The sequence below is a fragment of the Nansenia antarctica genome (genome assembly GCF_963989245.1).
Source record: "Nansenia antarctica genome assembly, chromosome: 4".
In the NCBI taxonomy this organism is placed as follows: domain Eukaryota; kingdom Metazoa; phylum Chordata; class Actinopteri; order Argentiniformes; family Microstomatidae; genus Nansenia; species Nansenia antarctica.
In genome coordinates, this window is record NC_137689.1 from 1088174 (window position 1) to 1115893 (window position 27720).

The 27720-nt window shown below is 47.7% G+C and overlaps 1 protein-coding gene across 1 annotated transcript in view; it reads left to right on the plus strand.

Annotated features, from left to right (window-relative positions):
* Nucleotides 1-232: 232 nt before the first annotated feature.
* The window catches only part of ncam1a (neural cell adhesion molecule 1a), a gene marked incomplete at both ends in the record, with an annotated part of 230776 nt that continues 203288 nt past the window's right edge, over nt 233-27720 (plus strand). The window contains one exon of the mRNA XM_080530086.1: nt 233-284. Within this exon, the coding sequence (XP_080386212.1) occupies nt 233-284 (52 nt within the window). The remainder of the gene's footprint in view (nt 285-27720) is intronic.

Sequence of the window (27720 nt, forward strand, 5' to 3'; positions counted from 1 at the left end):
GCCTGGCGGATTAATCCTGGGTGTGTGTGCTGCGGCTGCTCCGTGTCACTCATTCTGCGAGCCGATCGCGTGCGTGTACCCGGGCAGCAGGAGAGGAACAAAACATCCAAACATAATCCAATATTAATAACAGAATAGTTGGAAAACAAACAAATCTATAATCTCAAACCACAGAAATCACCCGGCAAGAGGACATCCTTCCAGGAGAATATCATTGTAAGAGAGATTTGCAATGCTTCAAACAAGGGATCTCATCTGGGCTTTGCTCTTCGTAGGCTATGCAGGTAAGACGATTTTATGAATTAGTGTTTTATAATTAAAAAAACGGAAGGTGTCTCATGCATGCGTCGTATGCGCATGTGTCTCTGTGTCTCTGTGGCTTGGTGCGTGTTTGGTGCGTCGCATCTCCATGTCAGTGGATCAGATCTGAGCACATTGGGATAAGCAGAGGAACAGGAGAGAGACTGTCCTGGATGGGATGTGTGTGTGTTGTAGTGTTTGGGAATAATGTGCCACATATGTCCCAATGGGCCAGGTGCCACATCTGATCTCAGAGCCTGATATGAACGTTGTGCTGTAGAGGTACAAACTGCTGTTCCATGTGTCCAGATGATCATCTGCGTAACCAGAGAATAATGCTCTCTCCCGTTCATTCAGTGCGCCTCTAGATACCCTATGCTCCGTGGTGCTTTGGTAGAATCTGAGTTTGGTTTGATATGAGCAGTTTGTTCTCCTAATCCATCTAGATAATGTTAGGTGTGGGTTAGATGTGGGTTAGGTGTGGGTTAGAGGAGAGGCAGGGAGACAGGCAGCGCTTCGGTGGTCCTTTGTGTCGCCAGAAGCCCCCCAGCACTTTGAATCAGCAGCCGAGTTTGAATTAATGCCCGTCTCAGCAAGTTATGACCATTTATCTAAACAGATTGGATTTTTTTTTTACAAATAATAATAATAATAAAAAAAACATTGTTCGTTTTTTTTAGAGTGTTGGTGTGGATGTGGATGTGATTGCTGCTTTGTCCCCTGAACGCTGCGCACCTGCAAATGCGTCTCAGCTCAGCAGCCGAACGACGCTGCTTGTGGCATTCAGTCGGCTGATAAAAAAGTAAACGTGGACATATTTAATTGAGGTTTAGTATAAATGTTGTAGAGTGAGCGCATCATTCATTCAAGTAAATAAGATCTGTTAGAAAACCTCCCCTTGCCTTTCCATAGAGGTTTATAATCTGTCTGTGTGAGCGGGTGTGCTGCTGCATGCTGCTGGTGTGATTTGATAGTTTTGAGTCACATTCATATTGTTTTGTTTCTGCCAGACACATATTGATACACACACACGTTCAATAAATATCGAGGCGATGCTGGAAGTCTATTTGGTCTATTTTGCGCTCGAACTGAGATTTTCCTGAATTGAATATTGACTTTTGGACATTTGGTAACAGAAACGTGTGTCTCACAGCCCGTGTGTGTTTCTCTCTCGCCGTGGAGGTTATTATTATCTGTCCATATGTCTGTCTGCACAGATGCGGGTCAGATCGCTATGGTCCTGCTCGCTCTGAATGCCATGGTAAACAATGCTGTCCAATCAGAGAGCGAGGTTCTCAGGCGGGAGGACCCGTTACTCCCCCACCCACCACCCCCCTCCCTCCCAACCCTTTACCCCCCCCCCACACACACACCCTCCCTCCCAACCCTTTCACCAGACATATCCGAAGACAATCTCTTCACTCTATTATAGAGGAAGAAAAGTGAAATGAATAAATGAACCAGAAGGATATAATATAACTTCAGCCCAGCCCTATTGCAAGGGAGAAGAAATACCTAAATAGATCATATTATTTGATTAATAATGTGATTATAGGGAACAGATTTAAACAGTTAATGCAGTTCCAGTTCACTGATAACTATATATTAATGCCAGAGACTATCAACTTGGAGGGAAATTGCCGGTCGCCTCCCAAACCAGGGCTGTATATTCACCGACTGATTCAATATTGTTTTAGTGTTAGAAAAAACTAATTGGAAACTGAAAAGTAGCTTATTCTGCGTCTGTCCACACAGAGAGACAATGAGACAGAGGCTTGGGGAGTGTTACTACCATGCTGTGCAGTTGAGGTACTTCTTTACCACATCTGTTACCGTCAATCTGAAGCCAGCAGGCGCATGGGGGAGCCAGGCAGACAGACAGGCAGACAGACAGACAGGCAGACAGACAGACAGTCAGACAGACAGATAGGCAGACAGACAGACAGACAGGCAGACAGGCAGACAGACAGTCAGACAGACAGACAGACAGCGAGGCTGCATTCCTTCTCTCCTCTGACTCACTGGAGGATAAGTGAAAAACAGAGAACCTCCATTATCTCTTTCCCTCCTTTTCTGTTCTTACGTCATTTTCATCTTCCGTACGTACGACGTACGTCTGTTCAAGTTAGGAAGCCTTTGTAGTCTTGTAGTTTGAAGACTTCTGTCTGTGTTTGAGTCTCTGCCGTGGATGAGGTGGTCGTGGATGAGGTGGTTGTGGATGATGTGATTTGTGACCTGCGTTAGCGGTGCAGAGACCCTGCCATGGCTGCTGTCTGGTGTTGACATGTTAATGCAGCAGGCAGCTGTCCTGTAGGGTCCAGGCTATTAGCTGCATGTGTGACTGCCAGCCAAACCAAACGCCTGACGTGCCACGCATTCCCACCACACATATCATACACATCACACACACACACACACACACACACACACACACTCACGCACACACGCACCCACCCACACACACACACACCCGCACACACGCACACATAAATACTTCACACGCAAAAAGGAAAGCACACTTCAGGGAGTTCTTTAAATTCAAGCAAATAAAGAAAAGGGAGTGAAAATACTTTCCAGAGGAGTGTGTGTGTTTGAGAGTGTGTGTGTGTGTGTGTGTGTGTGAGTGTGTGTGTGTGTGTTTGAGTGTGAGTGTGTGTGTGTGTGTGTGTGTGTGTTTGAGTGTGTGTGTGTGTGTGTTTGAGTGTGTGTGTGTGTGTGTGTGTGTGAGAGTCTGTGTGAGTGTGTGTGTGTGAGTGAGTCTGTGTGAGTGTGTGTGTTTGAGTGTATGTGTGTTTGAGTGTGTGTGTGTGTTTGAGTGTGTTTGAGTGAGTCTGTGTGTGTGTGTTTGTGTGTGTGTGAGTCTGTGTGAGTGTGTGAGAGTCTGTGTGTGTGTGTGTGTGAGTCTGTGTGTATGTGTGTGTGTGTGTGTGTGTGTGAGTGTGTGCGTGTCCAGAGGAGTGTGTGTGTGTGTGTGTTTATATGTGTTGCGCGTTGCGCTGACCTCAAGAACAGGGCGAGTTTAGGCAGTTTAGGCAGTTTAGGATTAGTCAACAGTTTGGGGGGAAAAAAATAAACAATTCTCCCAAGATGGCGAACATCTGGGACGGCGACGGCTGTGGCAAGTTCAAAGCCGCTATGAAAATAAGATTGGCTATTTCTGAGAGGGGGAAACTGTAAAAAGAAGCCTAACAAGGGAAAATTATAAGGCTTCTTTCAGTCTGTCTGTTGCTGCCTGGACGGGATATGAATGAAGGATCCAGCTGCTGTACTTCAAAACCTGCTCCTTCTAGCTGGAGAGGAGAGGCACTGACACACACACAATGTTTATTTCGCTGTATTTCTGCAGAACGATTGAATGAATGAATGAATGAATGAATGGTCTTTATTGTCATTAATACAGTACAGGTACCATACAACGAAATTTAGGAGGGGGGGCTCCCCTGGTGCTTGGAAAAAGACTAAAAACAAGAGGGCCAAGGGTAAAATAAAAAAGGGAAAAGAGCTGGTTTACATAAATAAAGGCTATGTACACTATCTACTATACTATACTACTATACTATACAATAAAACACTGTGCTGTACACTAAATGCAGCCTACAGTAGCATAGCAATCGTTAGCGATCGTTAGCACCTCCTGGTGCAACCGTCTGTGTATCCGTACGTAGACGACGAGCAGACTGCCGTAATTACAGGTAAATTACTTCCAATTCATCATAACTTGGAGTTATCCGACTATACAGATCGCTGTTGTTCGATTGCAACGGCTAATTACATCTGTATCGTGATGACCTAGGCTAATGACGGTCTACGGTGGTCTAGGATGGTCAAAATACCATCATAGTTTAGACTATTCCTCCCATAAACAACAACACATCCCCTCAGTGTGGCCCTTATGGAGGAGTTAACCGCTAGTTAACCACAACCTCTTAGAGTTTATCATTCCATCTGGCGTCCGCGGAGGAGCGCTGGATTCTGCGGTCGGCGCTGATTGCATTTACTTAAAATGTCTCAGACCTCGGCGTGGAGGACTGTTCAAAGACTGAGAGAACTGGAGACGGAGGGGAGGGCCGCAATTCAATTTAGCGAAAAGCAGAATGAGATTCTCTGTGGCGGAGAAGAGGAGCCACATTTAGGAGAATTGATTCCATCCAGAGGATGAGTGTTTGAAACATAAAGTAAAAAGTACCCCATCCAATCAATCGAAAAAAAGTCTGAATTCCTCCCGCTATTTAATTATCTCACAAGACCCCAGCCAACGCGCCTTCCTTGATAGACTGAAAAGCAAAAAAACTGCTGACGACAATTCGCTCACTAAGTTGAAGCCAAATGATTTAAACAAAAGAAAATAAGCCGTTTATTACAGCAGCAAGCACACACACACACACACACACACACACACACACACACACACAGCACCACTTCTTTAGACGATTAGATTAGAGCTTTCTGAGGGTCTGGGGCTCCTGGGCGTTTGTAGTCGTAGGCCAGCGTAGCCGCTTTGAACTAGCGAGTCGGACCGGGACAGAAATAGCCTATTACCGACAGAAAAGAGCTCTCCGATGTTATTGCGCTGCTGAAAAATTAACGCAGAGAACACGATGGACCCGAATGAAAGGCCTACATGGGTGAACACATCTGAACGACCCCTCTGGTCGCGGGCGCTCTTGTGTTTTTCCGTGGCTGAGTATGTGATAAAGATGGGCTGTCTCTGCATATTAATCAGCCCTGAATGGAGCCCAGCCTGATCTGCATTGTGCAGCTCTGAGGAATCCCAGAGAGTATTGGAGGGAAAAAACAGAGAGAGAGAGAGAGAAAAGGGCTTGGGTTTGTCATGCTGAAAAAACCTCCCCCCTACCCCTTACCGCCCCTTCCCCCCTTCCCCCCTGTTCCCGTACCCCCTGTCCCCCCCACCCCCCCCATCCCATCCCAGTCCCATTGTCTGAAAGCTTTTTTTTCTTTATTAGAGTGGGAAGGCCTCGGAAAAGGCCGAAAGGTGACCCTGTATGCACACACACTCACACACACCACACACACTCACACACACACACACACACACACACACACACACACACACACTCACACACACTCACACACCACTCACACCACACACACCACACACACACACACACACACACCACTCACACCACACACACACCACACACTCACACACACCACACACACCACACACAACTCACACACACACACACACACACACACAACACACAACTCACACACACACACACACACACACACACACACACACAACTCACACTCACACAACTCACACCACACACACACTCACACACAACTCACACATCTCACACATACACACACACTCACACACACACACAACACACACACAACTCACACACACACACACACACACACACACACACACACACACACATCTCACAACTCACATATCAACCCTGGCGCCAGGGACAGGAACTAAGGGGGAACATTGGACCAGTGGAGCAAAAAAAAGAAGAAAAAGCAATAATTGATGCTAACCCAGGTTGGCTAACTGCTCACACAACAACCTGCAATGTGTTAGCAGCCATAGACAGCAGCTTTACCCCCGGCCAGCGTGTTGTGACACTTCTGCAAAGACAGAGCACATTTCAGCGACTTCGCAACTTTTATTCTCAAACGTTATACCAGAATATATAGCTAGCTAGCTAGTTAGCTGGCTGGTTCTTTAGGTAGGATGGAGGTTTATTTATTTACACAAACGATGTTTCTGACAACCTGACGACATCTTCAACCCAGACGCCTGGCTTTCTTTCAGTCTGTGGCTAGCTCACACTCTGACTGACTGACACACACACACACACACACACACACACACACACACACACACACACACACACACACACACACCCTCCCTCCTCCTCCAGTGTGTCTGGGGCGGGGCAGATAGGAGGCCTGGGGGCATGGTGGTGTTGTCCCCCAGGCCAGGGATGACTCATCACGCTGATGTAAGGCCTGGAAACGGCAGCTAGTGCATCTGAGGGGCGAGACGCTCCAGCCTGATTGGCTGTGTCTGGTCTGCAGGTGCTGAGGAGGAGGAGCCTGGCCTCCGCTGGGGGCGTGGCCTGATGTGTGAGCTCATCTCTGTCTGGAGCTGTTTACCTCTGAACACTAGAACAGCCGTGTCTGTGTTACCTACTATAAGAGCCGCCTTGGGGGTCAAATGGGTCTTTACAATGGGAAGCTGCTACTTACACACAACGACCACTAGTTGGCTGCGTCTTGTAAATTAGCCTGCCTCCTACACAGAAAAACTGCAAAATAGCTTCATTCTAGCTTATCCTGATATGATTTTGAAAATGTAAGGATACTGGGTGGTGGAACGCACATATCTAGGACAAGTCATGAAAGGAGGGTCCTGGAATCTTATTGAGTGCAAAGATATTTGAAAAAAATGAACTCACCCATCTCAATTTTATTATGTATGTATATACATATATACAGTATGTATGTACGTATATGTATAATTCTAACGTCACGAATGGTTGATTCTCTTTGAAGGCCGATCACTTCCCACACCTATGGCACCAATCAAACGTCTCAGAGTGAGTCTCTCTGTTCAACAGGGACCTTTGTCTTGCAGGCCTGAGTCTGTCAGGATGCTATGTGGCAGGGCCTTGACTTACTATGTGCAGAGAAACTTAAGCAGAGACAAATATTGTAGAGAACCTAAAAGTAATTACTGAGTGAGGCAACTAGAACAGAGGCATTATTAATAAGCTCTTTCATTTGATGGCAGAAAAGAAGGTCTCTTAAAACTTAATGAAATGGATATTGAGTTTGTGTCTACAGGCAATGGCTTGGATCACATGAACCTATCTTCACTCCCGTGGAATATTTCCATTCTAAATTGTGAAAACAGCTAAAATGAATTTAAGATGAAAGAGATAATGTACCAGAGCCTCTCTTCTGTTCCTGTTGGAGTCGAGCTGAATACAACAAAGGGTTGGCAAAGACACTGACTCTATGCTTTACCTCTCCATGTAGCTTTGGACAACTATGTAATCTGCAATTGGACACATTTGACATAGTAATAATAATAATAATAATAACTTTATTTGTATAGCTCAAAGTGCTCCAATCATTATATAATCATCATTTAATTATTTAGTTATTTAAAGGTAATATTAAAAAGATGGGTTGACATCTGTGCTGAGGTTGCATCCCTAATGTAAACTGGCAGTGCATTCCACAATCTGGGTGCATAAAATGAGAATGCAGCCTCACCAAACCTCTTCTTTTGTACATGTGGTACACAGAGAAAACCAGCGTCAGAAGACCTGAGAGCTCTATTGGGCTGCTATGCTAGCAGAAGACCTGAGAGCTCTATTGGGCTGATATGCTAGCAGAAGACCTGAGAGCTCTATTGGGCTGATATGCTAGCAAAAGACCTGAGAGCTCTATTGGGCTGATATGCTAGCAGAAGACCTGAGAGCTCTGTTGGGCTGATATGCTAGCAGAAGACCTGAGAGCTCTATTGGGATGATATGCTAGCAGAAGACCTGAGAGCTCTGTTGGACTGACATGCTAGCAGAAGACCTGGGAGCTCTATTGGGCTGATATGCTAGCAGAAGACCTGAGAGCTCTGTTGGGCTGATATGCTAGCAGAAGTATACTATACAAAAAATAGTAGTGTGAACGATGTCTGCGATGGATTCAATCTTCTGTCTCCCTGTTGTGTGCCAGCCAGCCAGTATTGGGTTAGGGCCTGGTAGAGAAGCCAGGCATTAGATTTACAGAGGAGCGCTGCTAGAGGGGCAGAGGGGCTGCTGTCTGTCCACACGGGAATCACATTTGATTCCCCCTCACAAGCTCTGATTGTTCAAGACGAATGGTGATGTGTTGTGTGTCCGGGGGGGCGCGGGGGGGGGGGGGGGGGGGTAGGGTAGCAGGTGGCTAACAGACTGATGTGGTAGATTTCCTGAGAGGGGGCCCAGATAGCCTGGAGCTATTCTCCTCCACTCCATTTCAATAACAAGTAAAAGAGCGATATTTTGACATTCGAGTAAATTGTTTTTCTCTAGAGATGAGATACTTTTGGAAAACACACCTGCCTCCCACCTCCTCTCCCAAATAACCCTAACACCCTCCACCCCCAAAAAAGACTGTTAGGTTTGGGAGCCACACACATATCAGTTTAGATTACCTACATTGTATAACATAGAGAGAGTCCTTTGGCTTTGGAACGGTGTGAGACTTTTTCCCCTCAGCCGACCCGGCTTCCAAGGACCTGGAGGAGAGGCGGGTCATTATGTTGTTTATGGTCAAGCCGCTCGGCCGCAGCAGAACAGGGCCGAGGCCTGTGATTTATTAGGGTTATGCACTAAAAACCATATCAAAAGAAGAGCTGTGAAGAAGATCCCTGCTGGCTCCTTGTGTGCAGCCAGGGAGGGAGGGAGGGAGGGAGGGAGGGAGGGAGGGGAGAGGGAGGGGGGAGGGAGGCAGACAAAGAGGGAGGGAGGGAGGGAGGACGGTGGATGAAGAGAAAGAGAGAGGGCACAATAGAACGTGTCATCGGGGAGGGGCTGTCGGGGGCCGGGGGGGCGGGGGGTTAGTATGCGGCTGAATTGATTGTTTTTCGCTGTTCTGTGCCGAGCCCCCCCCCCCACACACACACACACCATCTGTAACAGCCAGGCCCACTCAAACAGGGTTGATAGGGGCTTTTTCACTATATGACCAATAATGGCGTGTATGCTATAATAATCCCCTTAGTTAATCCAGAACCGTGACCAGCCCCCAGACTGTCGGACCCCAGGAAGACTAGCTGATGTCATGGCCTTAGCTAATGGGGATCCTAATAAACAAACAAACAAACAAACAAACAAACCTTTTTAGATGCTTAGCCTATCTCTTACCTGACAACACAATTTATCCTCTGCTGTTGAATGTAAGAAATGATAATATCATCATGACCAGAGATGATGATGATTCATTGTTGAAGTAATAATACAGCTTCTTCTACTATTATCTTTCTTCCAAAACGAAGAGCGTTAGCAAACATGGAGGAGGAGTAGGACACTCTTGCTTCAAATCTAAAGGCACCGAACTGTCTTAACGGAGAGCGTTAGCTAGTGATTGATTATCCCCTGGATGGTTCTGCTCCTAGCCCAGAGGATCATGTTCCTGTTCCACCACAGAAGGAGAAGTGTGGAGCTGCTCTCTCTCTGACAGCTGTCTCTCCTCATCTGCTGTGGCTTCGTGCGTGTGGTGCTGGTCTGGTATTCTCAGCAGCACGTTGCTGTGTGCACATAGAGGCTGGATGCCAAGTTGGCCTGTTCAGGTATTTTGTCTGAAGAAGGAAAAGAGTAGAAACACTAGCCTAACTCTTGTTGTAAATGTGTCTTGTTGAAGTGCTGCTCCTAATCGTGAGTGCTCCTATAGCCACACATACGAGATTGGATTATGGCAATAGTGTGCGTTAACGCGTTTAGTCATCGTATCGAGGTGGTGAAGTCATTTAGTGATGATATTGACACCACAGGGGTTGTAGCATCACATCCTGTGTGGTGTTTGAAGTGTTGAACTCATTAGATCCACACTGTAGTTCGTGTTGGAGAAAACACTGACATTGATTAATGTGATTACGTATTTGCCCTTTCTAGAGAGACAGACAGACCAGACTTGGTTGGAATGGTAATGATGAAGAACCAAAGCACAGAGAGAGCTTTTTAGTTTTTCTTGATTTTCATAATTTTCCACCATTGGCACTGGTCCCCGTGACTCTACAGACACAATCAGTCTCCCTCTTCAGCAGAACTTCAATTATGAGTCACAAGGTCACGTCCCACCTCTGATTACGGCTTCACTCTCTGGCTGGGCTTGCCTTGCTCTCTGTCTCTGTCAAACTATTCCCTTTATCAGCGATCATTCCACCTCTACATTCTACCTCTACCTCTACATTCTACCTCTACATTCTACCTCTACATCTACATTCTATCTCTCCATTCTACCTCTACATTCTACCTCTCCATTCTACCTCTCCATTCTACCTGAGGGGCTGTGTCTCAGGAGGGAGAGCCGCCGTCTAATGATCGCAAGGTTGGCAGATCGGCGGTTCGAGCCCCGACTGGCCACATGTCGAAGTGTCCTTGGGCAAGACACTGAACCCCAAATTGCTCCTAGTGAGCGGGCCGGCCGGCGCCTTGCATGGTAGCTTGCCGCCATTGGTGTGTGAATGTGTGTGTGAATGGGTGAACGAGAGGCCGTTGTAAAGCGCTTTGGATAAAGGCGTCTATATAAGTGCAGTCCATTTACCTGGCTGTTCTGCCAACGTTCACCCAAAAACGATGAGTCATTGCGGCCCAATCATGTACTGTTTTCAACAGGTCAGTCAGAGCTCTCAGTCCTGACCCCAGCGTTGGCCTCGTGTTAGAGGCTGGCTAGGGACAGAGACTAAACCATTAAGAGGTGGTGAACTCCACGGTCCACCTCGCCAAATCGGAGTACAGTAATATAATATACCTGAGGCATTAATCTAACCTGCTAGCTGCAAATAGCAGCCAGTCTGTTTCATCTCCATTTCTCTTTCTTTCACCCCGTCTCTCTGGGCCGGCGATGAGATGGAGGAGAGGGGAGGAGAGGATGAGATGGAGGAGAGGGGAGGAGAGGAGAGGGGGAGGATGAGATGGAGGAGAGAGGGGAGGTGAGGATGAGATGGAGGAGAGGGGAGGGGAGGATGAGATGGAGGAGAGGGGAGGGGAGGATGAGATGGAGGAGAGGGGAGGGGAGGATGAGATGGAGGAGAGGGGAGGGGAGGATGAGATGGAGGAGAGAGGGGAGGTGAGGATGAGATGGAGGAGAGGGGAGGGGAGGATGAGATGGAGGAGAGGGGAGGGGAGGATGAGATGGAGGAGAGGGGAGGGGAGGATGAGATGGAGGAGAGAGGGGAGGTGAGGATGAGATGGAGGAGAGGGGAGGGGAGGATGAGATGGAGGAGAGGGGAGGGGAGGATGAGATGGAGGAGAGAGGGGAGGTGAGGATGAGATGGAGGAGAGGGGAGGGGAGGATGAGATGGAGGAGAGGGGAGGGGAGGATGAGATGGAGGAGAGGGGAGGGGAGGATGAGATGGAGGAGAGGGGAGGGGAGGATGAGATGGAGGAGAGGGGAGGGGAGGATGAGATGGAGGAGAGGGGAGGGGAGGATGAGATGGAGGAGAGAGGGGAGGTGAGGATGAGATGGAGGAGAGGGGAGGGGAGGATGAGATGGAGGAGAGGGGAGGGGAGGATGAGATGGAGGAGAGAGGGGAGGTGAGGATGAGATGGAGGAGAGGGGAGGTGAGGATGAGATGGAGGAGAGGGGAGGGGAGGATGAGATGGAGGAGAGGGGAGGTGAGGATGAGATGGAGGAGAGGAGAGGGGGAGGATGAGATGGAGGAGAGGGGAGGGGAGGATGAGATGGAGGAGAGGGGAGGGGAGGATGAGATGGAGGAGAGGGGAGGTGAGGATGAGATGGAGGAGAGGGGAGGGGAGGATGAGATGGAGGAGAGGGGAGGGGAGGATGAGATGGAGGAGAGGGGAGGTGAGGATGAGATGGAGGAGAGGGGAGGTGAGGATGAGATGGAGGAGAGGGGAGCTGCAGATGAGATGGAGGAGAGAGGGGAGGTGCAGATGTGTTGCTCCCTCTGAGAGAGGCAGAGAGTTTACCTCCTAGCTGTCGACTCCCGGGGACTTTAACGGATTACGGTGATTAAGAGGGAGAATATTCTACACCTCCTCTGGTGTTTAAAGAGGACCGCAGTGCACACGGATCAAACGAGCAGAGGAAATAGGCTTATTTCAAAAGTGGGCAGACATGTTCCCCCAAATCCACTCAAAAAGGTTTGATTGCTCTAGCTATCTTCATCCAGGAATAAAATTGTGATATTTTTTTTTTTGTCTGCTGCATTCTTCACTCTCCACCGAAGCTCTCCATTCCTCTACATCAGCCTGTGACAGACTGGGGAGCAGCAGAGATAATGTCAGCGGAGATCATTGCTCAGACTTAGCCTCCGGAGGAAAGACATCTGTTTACATTGGGGGGAACAAAAGGGGGATGTCATGCCACATATGATTGATACTGGCCCACACTATGGACCGCCAGTTGGGCCCGCTCTCCGCGAAACGCTGAGGGTTAAGAGGGTCACTCTTTAACCAAGGCCAAGAAAGAGATGCTCGAGTTACTCCGAGCCCAAAGATCTCAGATGTTCTGGGCACGCCTCATTGGCTGCCTTGCCTCATTGACATCGCAGTGACTCTGCTGCACGTTGAGATTGTCTCTATAACAGGGTCCATGTGGGATGTAGGCCTGTAGTCTTGCTTTGCAATGTGGGGCTTAAAACGATTTGTCAAATGGTTATAAACATATTGATATGTTCATACAGCCATGCGGCACTTAAACAGTTCATCTGCTAAACATCAGAGAGTCTTGGGTTTATGATGCACAGTGGGTTTAGATTCATGTTTGTTGAACATTACACTAGTTGAACTTTAACTTTAGCCGCTGTTGACTGCAGGAATGTCCACCAGAGCTGTTTTTGCCCGTGAACTGAATGTTCGTGTTCTCTACCGTAAGCCGTCTCCAAAGTCAGTTGGATGTACTGCCAAATTCTCTCTTAGAAAAAAGTCTTAGATCTTTGATTTCAACTCTGTTCTATCTATATCTAAAATCTATATTTTTGTTCAGTGTAGTTAGTTACATATTTTGGGGAACGGGCCAAGGCCTGTTGTTCCGAAGGCAGGGTGCCACGTGATGGAGAGGTAGAGGACCAGGGGTGAGGAGCAGGGAACGGGCCAAGGCCTGTCGTTCCGAAGGCAGGGTGCCACGTGATGGAGAGGTAGAGGAGCAGGGGTGAGGAGCAGGGTAGAGGGCCAGGGTGGGGGAGGAGGGGGAGGACCAGGGTAGAGGGCCAGGGTGGGGGAGGAGGGGGAGGACCAGGGTAGAGGGCCAGGGTGGGGGAGGAGGGTGAGGGCCAGGGTGGGGGAGGAGGGCAGAGAACCAGGGACCTCAGTTCTTCAGAGGGCAGAGAACCAGAACAAAATGTAATTCACTGACTCGTAGTAGAGGAGATTACTCACCGTATCCATCGCATTGTTCTATCTTGGCTCGCCTAGCGAGTGTGTCATTGATTTTCAACAACGTTGACATTTATTGACTCATTTATTTCTCAGAACAAAAAGTCAAAAAAACATTTGGTCGGTTGCCGACTTGTTCCCGCTTTTACCAGCTGCTGTCACAAATATTCAAATGCTGTCTAGTACAACAGCCTTTGGCTTTGAAAGGCAATACATAAAATAATCGTAGTTCACACTTAAACATCGATATAATCTTGGACGATAATGGCATCCTAGAATGGGGTTCCTCCTAGTGTGTCTTGGCTTGGTCCAGTTGGAGGAAATCAATCAGGACAGACAGCTATTTACAGCCGTGTCCAGAGAGAACCTTAAAAGGGCTGCGAGGCACATTGTTACTCTTTATGGCAGCCGAGCCTCCCCATCTGAGAGGCTGTCTTGCGGGGGGGGGGACAGATGGTGGCTTGTGGGCGCTGTGTGGGCTGTGTCAATAGACACACCAATGGGATTGTTTGGGTGTTAGTCACCCTCTCTTTTGCAGTAGGACGTCAAACTTTTCGAGTCCTCCGTCACACACACTTTCATGTCTTTTCACCACCTTGCTTTCAAAACACACAATTATCACAATTATCACTGTGTCACTGATTCTATTACGTTAACCCCAACAAGATCTATGATCTTGGTCTCTTAGCATTGCATTAATCACCTCAGCCATTCTGCACATTTCTCTGACTGTCACTAGGGGGTTTACAGCTCCTAACTCAGCTAACTCTTGTAACATAATTGTCAGTCTAAAGAGCAGCTAAAAACCCCAGACCTATTTTTAAGCAAACACCAATCTGACCCATTTCCTGCTATTTAAAGCAGCAGAGTGTCCAGAGCGCTCTGAGGACAACGTGGCGAAATTCAATTCCAACTTCCCAACAACGACATCAAGGGCAGAGTAGTAGAATACAGCAGAGTAGAATATAACCCCGCAAAATGGACTTACAGTGTCAGATATTAGCTGCTGTTGTTGTATATGGAACGTGTTTATATGCAAACAAAGTATCAGGTAGGACAGTCCAGTTTAGAAAGCTCTTTTGCCGGTCCAAAGATGTGTGTTCGTAAATGTAATCTCTTACCCTGATTGCTACTAATGAACCATTCGGACGGTTTTTAGAAAGCTTGAATGTTACACATACTGGACTTTTAATTCACTGAGACTATTTATTTTCCTTTTTAAAAGAAAGGATTTTGATATTCTCTAAAGGCCGACCAGCAACCAGCCGACACACTCAAAGCCTGGTGTTGACTCAGCCTCCATTGTGTCACCAGCACCAATGAGTTTAAATGGCTCAGTGCATCACTAGGATACCGTACACACCAGAGAGACCTCTGGGAGTTGCTGCCTCTCACTTTCCTGAACACATCTCTTGTACGGGGAGACGGGCGAAGGGCAGCATCCTCATTAATCATCCTATCAGCTTTGCCACGGGCGAATTATAACCAGAAACATCCCCCACAAGTGTCAAGAGATTGAAAAAAAAAAAAAAGAAAAGAAAAAAAAAGGGATGGGTGTACTGTCTGTCCATGGGAAGTGGACTACAGTAAATGAGGGGACAGAGAAGGAGAGAGTTAGAGAGATGGAGAGAGAGAAAAAGAGAGAGAATGTCGAGCAGCAAACAAGCGTTGAGTTTTCTCTCTCTCTCTCCGGTGAGAAAGGGCTGGTTGTTAGCCGGGGTGCGAGAGAGGCTGGGGCTGGGGCCGAGAGAGGCTGGGGCTGGGGCCGAGAGAGGCTGGGGCTGGGGCAGAGAGAGGCTGGGGCCGGGGCAGAGAGAGGCTGGGGCTGGGGCAGAGAGAGGCTGGGGCCGGGGCAGAGAGAGGCTGGGGCTGGGGCAGAGAGAGGCTGGGGCCGGGGCAGAGAGAGGCTGGGGCTGGGGCAGAGAGAGGCAGCCATGGCTAGGTTCCCAAGGACAGTGCCATACTCTGAAACGCTGCCTCATTAGAGGGAGCAGCTCCCATTGTTTATGGACCTTAATGAGCTCCACCGCGACGAGGGAGAGAAACAAAGGGGAGTGAAGCGGAAAACTCAGACATGGCGTTCAAAATGTAACATGTCTATTCTTCCAGAAAGGGGAAAGAGAGAGTTCCAACTCCCATCTCAACAACCCCTCCTCTCCCCCCTCTCTCCTTATTTCGTGTTGATGCAGGCAGGCACCCCATGGGTCTGAAGATTGCTGCCTCTCTCTCGCTCGCTCTGTCATTCTTATTCTTGTTTATTGGGGAAGACAGTCTCAGGGTACCATTTTGCCGAGGACAGTGAAGAGCCTTAATTAGTTTGTTCCCCCAATAGTGGCTTTTACTAGTTCAATGGTTTTTAGTGCCTCTGGAAAATCTTGAATGTCAAACCCGCCTCTCTTACACCGCGGCCTGAAACTGAGAAATATAATCTCCATTTCGAGTTAATACAGAATAGCCGTCTGCAAGCTGTCATGTTCGGCCTCCTCCTGCATGTATTTAGGACATCTGCGGCCTTTGCGTGTGACAGATTCAGTTAAGTGAACACTAGGCTGCGGCTGTGTCTCAGGAGGTAGAGCCACCGTCTAATGATCACAAGGTTGGCAGATCGGCGGTTCGAGCCCCGGCTGGCCACATGTCGAAGTGTCCTTGGGCAAGACAATGAACCCCAAAATTGCTCCCAGCGAGCGGGCCGGCGCCTTGCATGGCAGCTTGCCGCCATTGGTGTGTGAATATGTGTGTGTGAATGGGTGAATGAGAGGCCGTTGTAAAGCGCTTTGGAGCAGCAAAAAAGGCGCTATATAAGTGCAGTCCATTTACCATTTACCATTCTCAAACCGGTAGACTTTGCCACCAAAATACACCTGCTACACTAAAACAAACGTGCCACCCAGCACAGCGGCATTACACAGCCTTGTCAAACAAGCGTTGTCTGGTATTCTACAGCATGTGCACCAGCTGCATCTAGTGGGTCATTCAATTAACAACAGTAATAAATGGAGTATTCTGTAATGTGCAGTCAATGCTTACATTTTGAAGAAATCCTTAGAAGAAATAATATACAAATAGAGGGATGTAGTGATTGATGGTGGGGCTTTGAAATGTATTTCCGTGTTTCAAAAGAAAAGTCTGAACATTTTGATTGGTTGCCGATATTATATGGTCTATGGGTTTGGCCTGGTCTTGGTTTGGCCTGGTCTGGTCTATGTGTTTGGTATGGTCTGGTCCAAGGGTTTGGCCTGGTCTGGGTTTGGCCTGGTCTGGTCCAAGGGTTTGGCCTGGTCTGGGTTTGGCCTGGTCTGGTCTAAGGGTTTGGCCTGGTCTGGGTTTGGCCTGGTCTAGGTTTGGCCTGGTCTGGGTTTGGCGTGATCTTTGTGTTTGGCCTGGTCTGGTCCAAGGGTTTGGCCTGGTCTGGGTTTGGCCTGGTCTGGTCCAAGGGTTTGGCCTGGTCTGGGTTTGGCCTGGTCTGGTCTAAGGGTTTGGCCTGGTCTGGGTTTGGCCTGGGCTGGTCTAAGGGTTTGGCCTGGTCTGGGTTTGGCCTGGTCTGGTCCAAGGGTTTGGCCTGGTCTGGGTTTGGCCTGGCCTGGTCTGGTCTAAGGGTTTGGCCTGGTCTGGGTTTGGCCTGGGCTGGTCTAAGGGTTTGGCCTGGTCTGGGTTTGGCCTGGTCTGGTCTGGGTTTGGGATGAGAGAAGGGGAATGATATGACCAGCCCAGTGATGATGCTGTGTGTGGCTGCTGTGACAGAGAGCTATGGAGGCAAGGCTGTACTGGATGTGTCTCCTTGATGACTCTGATCTCACTCCTCCTGTGCACTTGTGTTATAAACATTCATGTGTAGGCTAGGTTGTAGGCTAGGCTAGGTTGCATCAACCTTTCATATGTAGGCTAGGCTAGGTTGCAGCAGCCTCATGATGGGTAGAGGGTGGGGAAATTCTAGTGTCTTGCCTGGGGTGGTTATGTACATTTTGTTACATTGAGCTGGTAGAATGGAATATGAATGCAGTCATCCAATATACTGGTCTCGAAATAAGGCCATACTATACTACTACTACTACTACTACTACTACTACTACTACTACTAAAAATATATATGATTGACAACACCACTATCTACTAAAACATGCACACATCACGCTACATCTGTTTGAGAGAAATGGATTCTATATGGATCCTCACGTCTTCAACTGTGACAATGTGCTCCTCTCAAGATGAAACACGGCGAGATTATAAATGAGCCATGGATGGATCAACACGCCGTCACACACGCCATCTCAGAAGACAACACTGCGAATAATCACATATGAATTATCAGAGAAGACGTAAACAAAACCGCATTAGATAAAAACAACCGCCGTGCTGGCTGGCTGTAGCGCTGAGCTAGCGCCAAGCTAACACACTGAGACGCCAGGCGGTGGTCTGCCATGTGGAGATAACACACACACACACACACACACACACACACATCCATTTGCACAATGAATAATTAAGGAAAAAACGGTATAAATAATGAATACCACGCCCGATGTCTCTATTGCTGATTGTCACAAGCGGGGGGGAGGGTGGGGGTGTGTGGGTGTGTTGGCTGCTGGAGTGGAGGGAAGCTGGGAGGCTGGGTGTGTGTGGTGGGGGGGGGAGTTGGGAAGCTGGGAGGCTGGGTGTGTGTGGTGGGGGGGGGGGGAGCTGGAAGGCTGGGTGTGTGTGGTGGGGGTGGAGGGGGGCTGGGAGGCTGGGTGTGTGTGGTGGGGGTCTGGGGGAGGCTGGGAGGCTGGGAGCCGGGGTGTGTGTGGTGGTGGGGGGGGTCTGGGGGAGGCTGGGAGCCGGGGTGTGTGTGGTGGTGGGGGGGGGGGGGGGGGAGTTGGGAGGCTGGGTGTGTGTGGTGGGGGTGGGGGGGGCTGGTAGCCGGGGTGTGGTCTCCCCGGGGGTAGCTGGTAGCTGGTAGCTGGTAGCTGGTATCCCCCCACAGGAGGCTGGCAGGTGGCAAGGCGCCAGTCTGTCGTGTAGCGCGCTCCCAGAGGCACGTTCCAGCCCCCCTGTGGTGCCGGGGGGGGGGGGGAGGCCCCCCACAGACAGACAGACAGACAGACAGGCAGGCAGACTACCTGAGCCTGAGCTAAGGGGTCTCCCGGGGGGAAGCTAAGGGGCTCCCGGGGGGAGCGGCCATCTTCTGCTTGGCCTGGTCTCAGACGCTGAGGCAGCCCGGCACATTGGTGCCAAACGGGGCTGGAAGTGAAACTGAGCCAAGAGGACAAAGCAGAGGACTGCAGACCACACACACACACAGAGAGAGAGACACACACACACACACACACACACACACACACACACACAGAGAGAGAGAGACACACACACACACACACACAGAGACACACACACACACACACACACACACACACACAAAGAGAGACACACACACAGGCACACACACACACACACCACACCACACACACGCACACGCACAGGCACAGGTACAGGCACACACACACACACACACACGTATGCACGCACACGCACAAACACACACGCACACACACACAGACACAGACCACACACTCACGCACCACACACATGCAGGCACGCACACACACACACACACACAAACATACGCACACGCACACACACAGACACACACACACACACACACACACACACACACACACACACACACGCACTGTGGCCTCAGTCTGTCATGTTTTTTTTATGGTTCATTTTTTCTTCATTAGGGAGTTATGAGCAATTCCTCAGAAAAAAAAAAGAAGAAAGAAATGTATCTTCTAGACCTTTCCACCCCCTTCAGTTATCTCTTAGTCAGAAAATATTTCCTGTTTTCACTCCTAGACGACGGCAGCTTGCCACCGAGAAACATACAGGAGGGAGTGAATCACCTCCCCTCGCTGCCTGAGTGAATAGATGTTTCAGAGAGGGAACTTTGTGTCCTCTCGGGGCTCTGTGCATCAGGCTAGTTAGCCCTGTCGGCTCACGCTAGCTAGCTGTTATTGTAGTGCTGATGTCATGACACAGCCCCCAGCCCTCTTCACAGCCCCGGCTTTGATGTGAAGCCCCCCCCCCCTCCTCTGCTGGGAGATAGTTCTCTGTTGATACTCCTCCAAACCGTTTCCTCCACAAAATCCAGCATGTGAAAGATTACCCACATCACTGCAGGGCTACACTGACTGTCAAGACAATTTCTAGAGGGACTATGACAAGACAATTTCTGACTACGACTTCAAAGGGATGCTACGATACCACCTGCTCACCTCTACCGGCATCATTGGCAATGATTTTCTGAAAGCACCGTTTCTGACAGCATTTGGTTGGCAGCGAGTGTTATATCTCGCTCAATTTCAACTAATGGCAGAGCTTGTGTGAGTTAACCGATGGGCATGGAGCTGTGAAGTGTGCCTCTTCCCTTTGGTCTGAGCTCTATTACTCAGCTCACATCTTACCAGGTTATTTTGCGACTGGTGTAGAGAGATCTCAGTTAGACACATCTACTGGTGTAGAGAGATCCCAGTTAGACACATGATCAACTGGTATCCAAAGCGCTTTACAATGGCCTCTCATTCACCCATTCACACATCAATGGAGGCAAGCTACCATGCAAGGCACCGGCCCGCTCATTGGGAGCAATTTGGGGTTCAGTGTCTTGCCCAAGGACACTACGACATCGAACCACCGATCTGCCAACCTTGCGATCATTAGACAGCAGCTCTACCTCCTGCGCCACAGCCTCTTCCTCCTGAGACACAGCCTCTACCTCCTGAGACACAGCCTCTCCTGAGACACAGCCTCTACCTCCTGAGACATAGCCTCTACCTCCTGGGACACAGCCTCTACCTCCTGAGACACAGCCTCTACCTCCTGAGACACAGCCTCTACCTCCTGAGACACAGCCTCTACCTCCTGAGACACAGCCTCTACCTCCTGAGACACAGCCTCTACCTCCTGAGACACAGCCTCTACCTCCTGAGACACAGTCTCTACCTCCTGAGACACAGCCTCTACCTCCTGAGACACAGCCTCTACCTCCTGAGACACAGCCTCTACCTCCTGAGACACAGCCTCTACCTCCTGAGACACAGCCTCTACCTCCTGAGACACAGCCTCTACCTCCTGAGACACAGCCTCTACCTCCTGAGACACAGCCTCTACCTCCTGAGACACAGCCTCTACCTCCTGAGACACAGCCACCCCTCTGTAGAGATTTCCCAGTAAATCTACTGCTGTAGAGAGATCCTAGAGAGACGCATCTCACTGTGAACATCCAGATGCTAAACTAGATAACATCGGGCGTGGCTCTCAGTCCCTCAGAGAACGCTTCGCACCGCCTCGCCCCCACCTAGATTCTGAAAATAGCATCAAGGAGACGAATACAAAAATGTGTCAAGGTTAGCGAGTGGAAACGGCTGATCCCTGAGAGATTAATCTACGTGACTTCTCTCTCTGTTCCAGCGCTGATGTGATAAATCACAGGCCAAGGGAATATGCCGCTCTGGATATTTGTGTGTGGGTTGAAATGAGAATAATCTCTACCTTTTTTCTCTATTTAATGAAAGTCTTGAGTCATGACTGTTTATTGTTGTGTTCTATCGTTAGCGTCTGTACACTGAGTTAGCGAAGAGGTCGTTATGACAACGTGGTTTGTTTATAGTCATGATGCTCATATGCTCATATACAGTAGGTGATGCTCATCACCACCACCACCACTGCTATACTACTATCATCATTGCTGTTGACCTCCTCAAAGTCCAAGCAATGGCATTTATTCTAAAAATCAAGAGACAACAGATCATACAAATAATATTTACATCATCATCATACAAATAATATTTGAATATTGATGATATTTACATTTTATCTGTAGGTTTTTGGAATAAAGGCCATTGCTTGGACTTTGAGGAGGTCAACATGACAGCAATGATGATAGTAGTAGTCATAGTGGTGGTGGTTGTGGTGGTGGTGGTAGTCATAGTGGTGGTTGTGGTGGTGGTGGTAGTCATAGTGGTGGTGTGGTAGTGGTGGTGGCAGAATAAGTCATGTTACTTCTACATCATACCATGGAAGCACCAGATCCCCAGACACAGATACGCCTGCTGTACAGCAGTAGTAGTGGTGGTTGTGGTGGTGGTGGTAGGTGTGGTGGTGGTGGTAGTCACAGATAAGCCTGCTGTACACTCTAAACTAAAAAGCATCTTCACCCGAGTCTCCTGTTCAGAAAACCTGCCTCCATATCTCTCAAATGAGATCTCCAGCTCAGCGAGGCTTACATCAGTGATGATCTCACATGTACTGTACATTGCGGTTATCAATCACAGCCTTTCCTACAGTCAAATCCCCAGAGCCTATAGGCCTCATGTTACATGTTACAGTAACAATGTCTTCATAAACACGGACAGAAAGCTTCAGTGCCTATTAGCTTGGACAACATAACCACTCCATTTTCAGAGGGAAGCCTATATGTCTTTCGATGCTCCATTACAGAGTCATGTTGTGGGCAGAGAGACGTGGAGATGACAGCCTATGTCAGGATGTTCTGGCCATTTCTGGTGAGCCTGTGTATGGCTATGTTAATAATCAGGTATGGTATATAAAAACCGAGGTCTGTCATTAAACCTACCCTGTTGATGATGTAAATGTTTTTAATATGTTTTATTTGATATTTATTTCGTTGTAAGGAAGGAAGGAAGCAAAATAAATGTGTTTGTCTGGAAACGTTCCCGTAATAGTAAGCAGCAGCATTGTGTGCTTTGATATTAAAAATTCACATTCTCAGTGAATATGTGGATCAATTAATTAACAGACAGGCTTCAGGTGGGTTTGTGAGAGCCACTCGTGTGTGTACATGCTCATTAGGTGTCTGACTTTGCTCCAGGCTGCACAGTTGCTTTTGTAGTCCAGCCGCCAGGCTGCAGCGCAGCATATGTCAGTCTGGCGCAGGAGCTGCTGCAGCAGCTGGACACAGCAGTCACGTTCTCTCCTGCGCCCTGATTGGGTCACAGCAGTCACGTTCTCTCCTGCGCCCTGATTGGGTCACAGCAGTCACGTTCTCTCCTGCACCCTGATTGGGTCACAGCAGTCACGTTCTCTCCTGCGCCCTGATTGGGTCACAGCAGTCACGTTCTCTCCTGCGCCCTGATTGGGTTACAGCAGTCACGTTCTCTCCTGCGCCCTGATTGGGTTTCAGTGAGTGGCTTTCCATAAAAAAATAAAATAAATCAGTCCTGCTAAACAGAGACTATGACTGAGATGCTGTATTTCATAGAAGGGAAACGTAAACTGAAAGGAATTTTCGCGGGAGTTAATTGGCAGTAAAAAAAGAGAATGTGCTAAATAGTGGCCTCTAGTGGACGATTGTTTTCGTTCAATGTGGTTCACCATTATTCACCATTTGAGGTTGATGATTAAATACAATATTATATGATGTTTATAAGATTAAATATGATAATTAAAACATTTCATCTCTTTGTTCAATTGCAAGAAATTGTGTGACATCCACAACTTGATCAATACATCCAATCAGTTTATCAATAGGGCTGATGTCATTGGGTGATAAAAAAGATGTACAATGTTGTATCATCGGCATAGCTATGAAAATTAACTGTTAATTAATTGCAATTAATTGTTCTCTGATGATATTTCCTAGTGGCAGCATATAGAGACTGAACAATACCGGTCCCAGAATGGAGCCTTGAGGAACCCCATATGTTACACAAGTGTTAGCTGAGGTGTGGTCACCAATAGAGACAATAGTATCTGCTAGACAGAAGTCCTAAACCAATCTAAAACTGAGCCAGAGATGCCAGCACACTTCCATAGTCTATTAATAAGGATATCATGATCTTCTACCGTATCAAAAGCAGCGCTTAAGTCTAAAAGTGCTAATACTGGGAGATGTTAATTCTCACGTCATTTACAACTTTAACTAGTGCTGTCCCAGTGCTGTGGTGAACACGAAAGCCAGATTAAAACTTCTCAAATATACAGCTGAAATGGAGGTAATCATTTAGATGGTTAAATACACATTTCTCAAGAATCGAAATTTGAAAGGTTTGAAATTGGCCTGAAATTGCACTTCCTTCTACCTCTAGACAACTAAACACATACAGGGATAGGAATATACGTGAGCAGGTGGAGGGAGGAGGGATAGGGATATACGTGAGCAGGTGGAGGGAGGAGGGATAGGGATATACGTGAGCAGGTGGAGGGAGGAGGGATAGGGATATACGTGAGCAGGTGGAGGGAGGAGGGATAGGGATGTACGTGAGCAGGTGGAGGGTTTTATTTGCACGACTACGTTCTTGAGTATTTCTTTATCAACAGCAGCAGAAGCAGCATGCCGCTGGAAACAGAAACACATTCTCTGTATTGTATTGCTGCTTGCTGCTGATAGCCTTTTTTTTACAACCCTCATGGTGTTTTGCATTTCGACACAGATCTTTAACTGTACTGACGTTGCCTCCCTCAGGTTCTCCCCTTAAGGATATTTTCACGCCTGTTATTATTTTTACGGACATGTGTTTGGAGTTTCTGGTGCGTTGGGATTTGCAGTCTTGCAGCACGTGAAGGAGTACAGTAGCCACCATTATCCTTAGCCGAAAGTAATGGCAGCATTTAACTTTTCATGCTCACCAAGCAGAAATAATGCCGAACATTATTTATTTACACTACATACACCCCCGGCCCCCTCCGGCCCCCCCCCCCAGCCCCCCCCAAACCCAACGGTTTTAACCATTTAGAAGACCCAGATAGTGCATTGTGTGTACTGTCACACTGGCTTACTGTAATTGCTTTTTCTAGCAGCGTCTGTTCTGTCCTGCAGAGAGCCAAACCCCTCTGTATAAACCGCCTGAATTGGTGACACAGTCTCAGTCTCTGGGCTGAGGAGGATAACTGCTCATCCTATTCCAGCCAATCGGGGAAAAGCCTCCTGAAAGAGGAGAATGTAAGCAAGCAGGTGTGCTCCCCTTCGCTGGCAATACACCTGTCTGCAATATACCGACTCAGTGTAGTTTGGTAGTTTTCGAATGTACACAACATCTGCTGTTTATCCTTCGTCGACTAACACATTTGAAACATCTTTCTTTCCCCGAAACGCTAGTTGAATTCACCCGAGTACAAACCCACCCACACCCTCCCACAACTCTTTCACCAGTGTCACGAAATCAGGTTTAATTTAAATTTGTCTGTCAGCCATTTAGTTCCCTCTCTCTCTGAAGCCAGCCTCCACGCTCTTAGAACTAACAGTTCTGTTGAACCAGAGAAGCTTCCGGTTCTTTGATATATAAATGTGCTATATAGAGGCATTTTACATGAAAGAGCCATATGGAGCTCTCTTAATGGTTAACCATGTAGGCTGCCCTTTATGAATCATGGTATAGAAACGTTTTTATGTCTAAAAAACCATAGATGAGGCTATTTTGGATACATTTTATTTTTAACTACTAGTAGACATCGTAACCTCGCTTCAGGAAGAGCATATTCAGACCACAGTACAGTTTTTCTCAGAGTTAAAAACCTTAAGATACCTCCGAGATGAGTGGAGGACCTCAGTGATAGACTTGTACGACACTTCCCACCAATAGGTGCAGCTGGGTACATTGGTTAGTGAGATTCTGAATGAATAACACAATAATGAACACAGATAATGAATATTCACAATTACGCACAAATCCCTAGCAACAGGAGGGAGCGATAGCAGCAAGTTTACTAGTGAATTATGGGTAGTTGTGAATGTTAGTTCTTTATTGTAATATCTCACTAACCGATGTAGTTATGATGTTGGTTGTTGTTCGACACCTTTTTAGTGTAACAGGCTCCAAAAAGCACCGACCTCAATGGTTTCGTCATAAGAAAAAAAGAACAACCTAAGAATATTTTATTCAACGCTGCTGCATTCATCTCACCGTGTGACTCCGCAGAGCGAAACACTGAATCTGGTGAGAAAGGTTGGATCTGCCCTGGAACCTAGCGAGTGTTGAAAAGCCAAGAGTGTGAAAGCTTTGTTTGTCCAAGACCTGCATAAGCACACAGAGTTGATATTAAAAACGTCACTTAGGAAAGTTTGCTTACTACGTTTGCACAACTGGCGGGGGGTTCGTAATTGGAGATGAGAGTTGCAAGTTGGTGGTCCTCATAGAAAGCCTTGAATGGGGGTCAGGCGTCGAGATGTCAGGGAATCAATGTGGTGGGGGTGGGATGGGGGGGAGGGCAGGGGGGAGGAGGGGGAGCGGGGGGGTGGAGGTTACTGATTACTGGAGGTTCCTGAGTTAAGCACTTTTCATTGTGGCCGGGCTTTTTAACTTGCAGTGTTTAGATTAATCAATGTTGAACTACCCAGCGTTTCCCGTGATGATGATGATACTCTCTCTGTCTGTGTCTTTTTCCTTTCATTTTCTGGCAAAACACGTCTAAAGGGATATTACAACAACATGTCCGTACGCAGAGTCTCACCAGGCTATACTATGTTTCTTGGGTGCAGTCCCAAAACTGACTGAAACTCTCTCTCGCTCTCTGAAAAAAGAAAAAAAGAAAACTTTGTAGCTCCAGAGAAGATAGTGAAAAAGTGGTGACAACCCGCAAAGAATGCTAATGGGAATCCAATGGATTTGCTGAAGGGCAAATCTACTCTGTTCCTGTCAGAGGAACTGCTCCCATGCTGCTCGGGGGGAAAAGCAGGCCACTTTTTCTTTTTGGGGTTCTCCGCCTCCGCCTCCTTGTCATACTCTGTGTTACAGTGACAGTTTGTTAGCTGAGTCGGCTAACCCCTCGTCTCTCCCCTGGACTCCTAAGTGCATTTTAGCCTTTTACAGTTGTTGTGCTGAGAACAAGTGGCATAAGGATGCCTTTGAGATGCAGGGCTGGACAACAAAGGACATGATTGAGAAGTGTTCGACAGCCTGAACAAAGGGCGGTCTTGGCCAGTGCAGCTGCTCTCTCTCAGGACTACTGTCGTTCGCTAGTTCAGAGCTGAGCTGGACTCTTATTGGCCCTGTGTTTCCCTCTCAAAACCCACATGTTTTGTTCTGCAGCAGCAGTTCTGTTTTTTCGTTTTCAAGTTGGTTGGTTGGTTAGCCCTTAACACTAGAACAGCCATGAGGGGTCATTTGACCCCTGTGAGAAACAAAACATGTAATATCTTTACACTCGATCAAACTTCAGGACCCTCCTTTTATGACTTTTACTAGATATGTGCGTTCTACCACCCAGTATCCTTACATTTTCAAAAATCACCTCAGGATAAGCTAATATAAAGCAATTTTGCCGTTTTTCTGTGTAGGAGGCAGGCTAATTTACAAGACGGCCAACTAGTGGTCGTTGTGTGTAAATAGCAGCTTGAGCATTGTAAAGAAGGGGGTCATTTGACGGCTCTTATAGTAGGTAAAAAGGCACAGCTGTTCTAGTGTTAACCCTGTTAGACTCTGTCCTTAACTATGCCACTGGTGAGACACGTACAGGACCTGCTGCTGCTGTATGGCCTCAGAGAGACTCAACAGTCCAGCAGATACTGAATGATCTGCCTTGTTACTTGTTTGTTACTGCGTATTGGAGCGCAGCCTCATTTATATTTGGATTGAATCCCTAAATAGTAGACGCTGCCAACGATAACCGTTCAAGCATGGCGAGTGAAATGTCTTCAATCTGACGACCGGGGGAAATACTGTGTTCCGTTGACTGGTTTATTTCCACTGACTGTATTCATGAATGTTACAGTCGTTGCCTTCACTGTTGTGAATGTAATGTTTGTTGAATGCTCAGGATAGAAATAAACCTTGGCAACACAGTCCAGGAAACTCTTGATCAATAGAAAACACAATCCAATGCCTCGTCGTATACATATCTAATAATATAGAGACATTCATCAACATGGCGAAAGTGATTTCATTCTGCATGCAGACATGGCTGCCCGTGTGGACATTCCAGTGCATTCACCTGTCAGCTCGGCGTGTTTCAGAACGTGACTGATCTGGTGAGACATGGCTCTGCTCTGTTCATTGTTACAGTGATGAATCTCTACTGACTCACTTGGGAACCGATTACCCTTCACACAGCCTCTGAGAGGGAAACTAAAAGATGTGATCTGTCTGTAAATTGGAATTCTTACAAATGCCAAAACTTCAAATTTGCAGATCAAATGCTGACAGACTCTTATGGTATTAACCATGGATCCATGTGAGTTACTGGAAATGGATGTTTGGAATAGTTGAAGAGCAAGTTCACTGCATCAGAAGGGCAGCCACAGCGTCGGTTAGAACACATGGGGAAAGTCTTCTGCACATAGATTACCCACACATACCAAACTATGGACTAAATCACACTTTCAATGGATAAACTCAATGACTTTTTT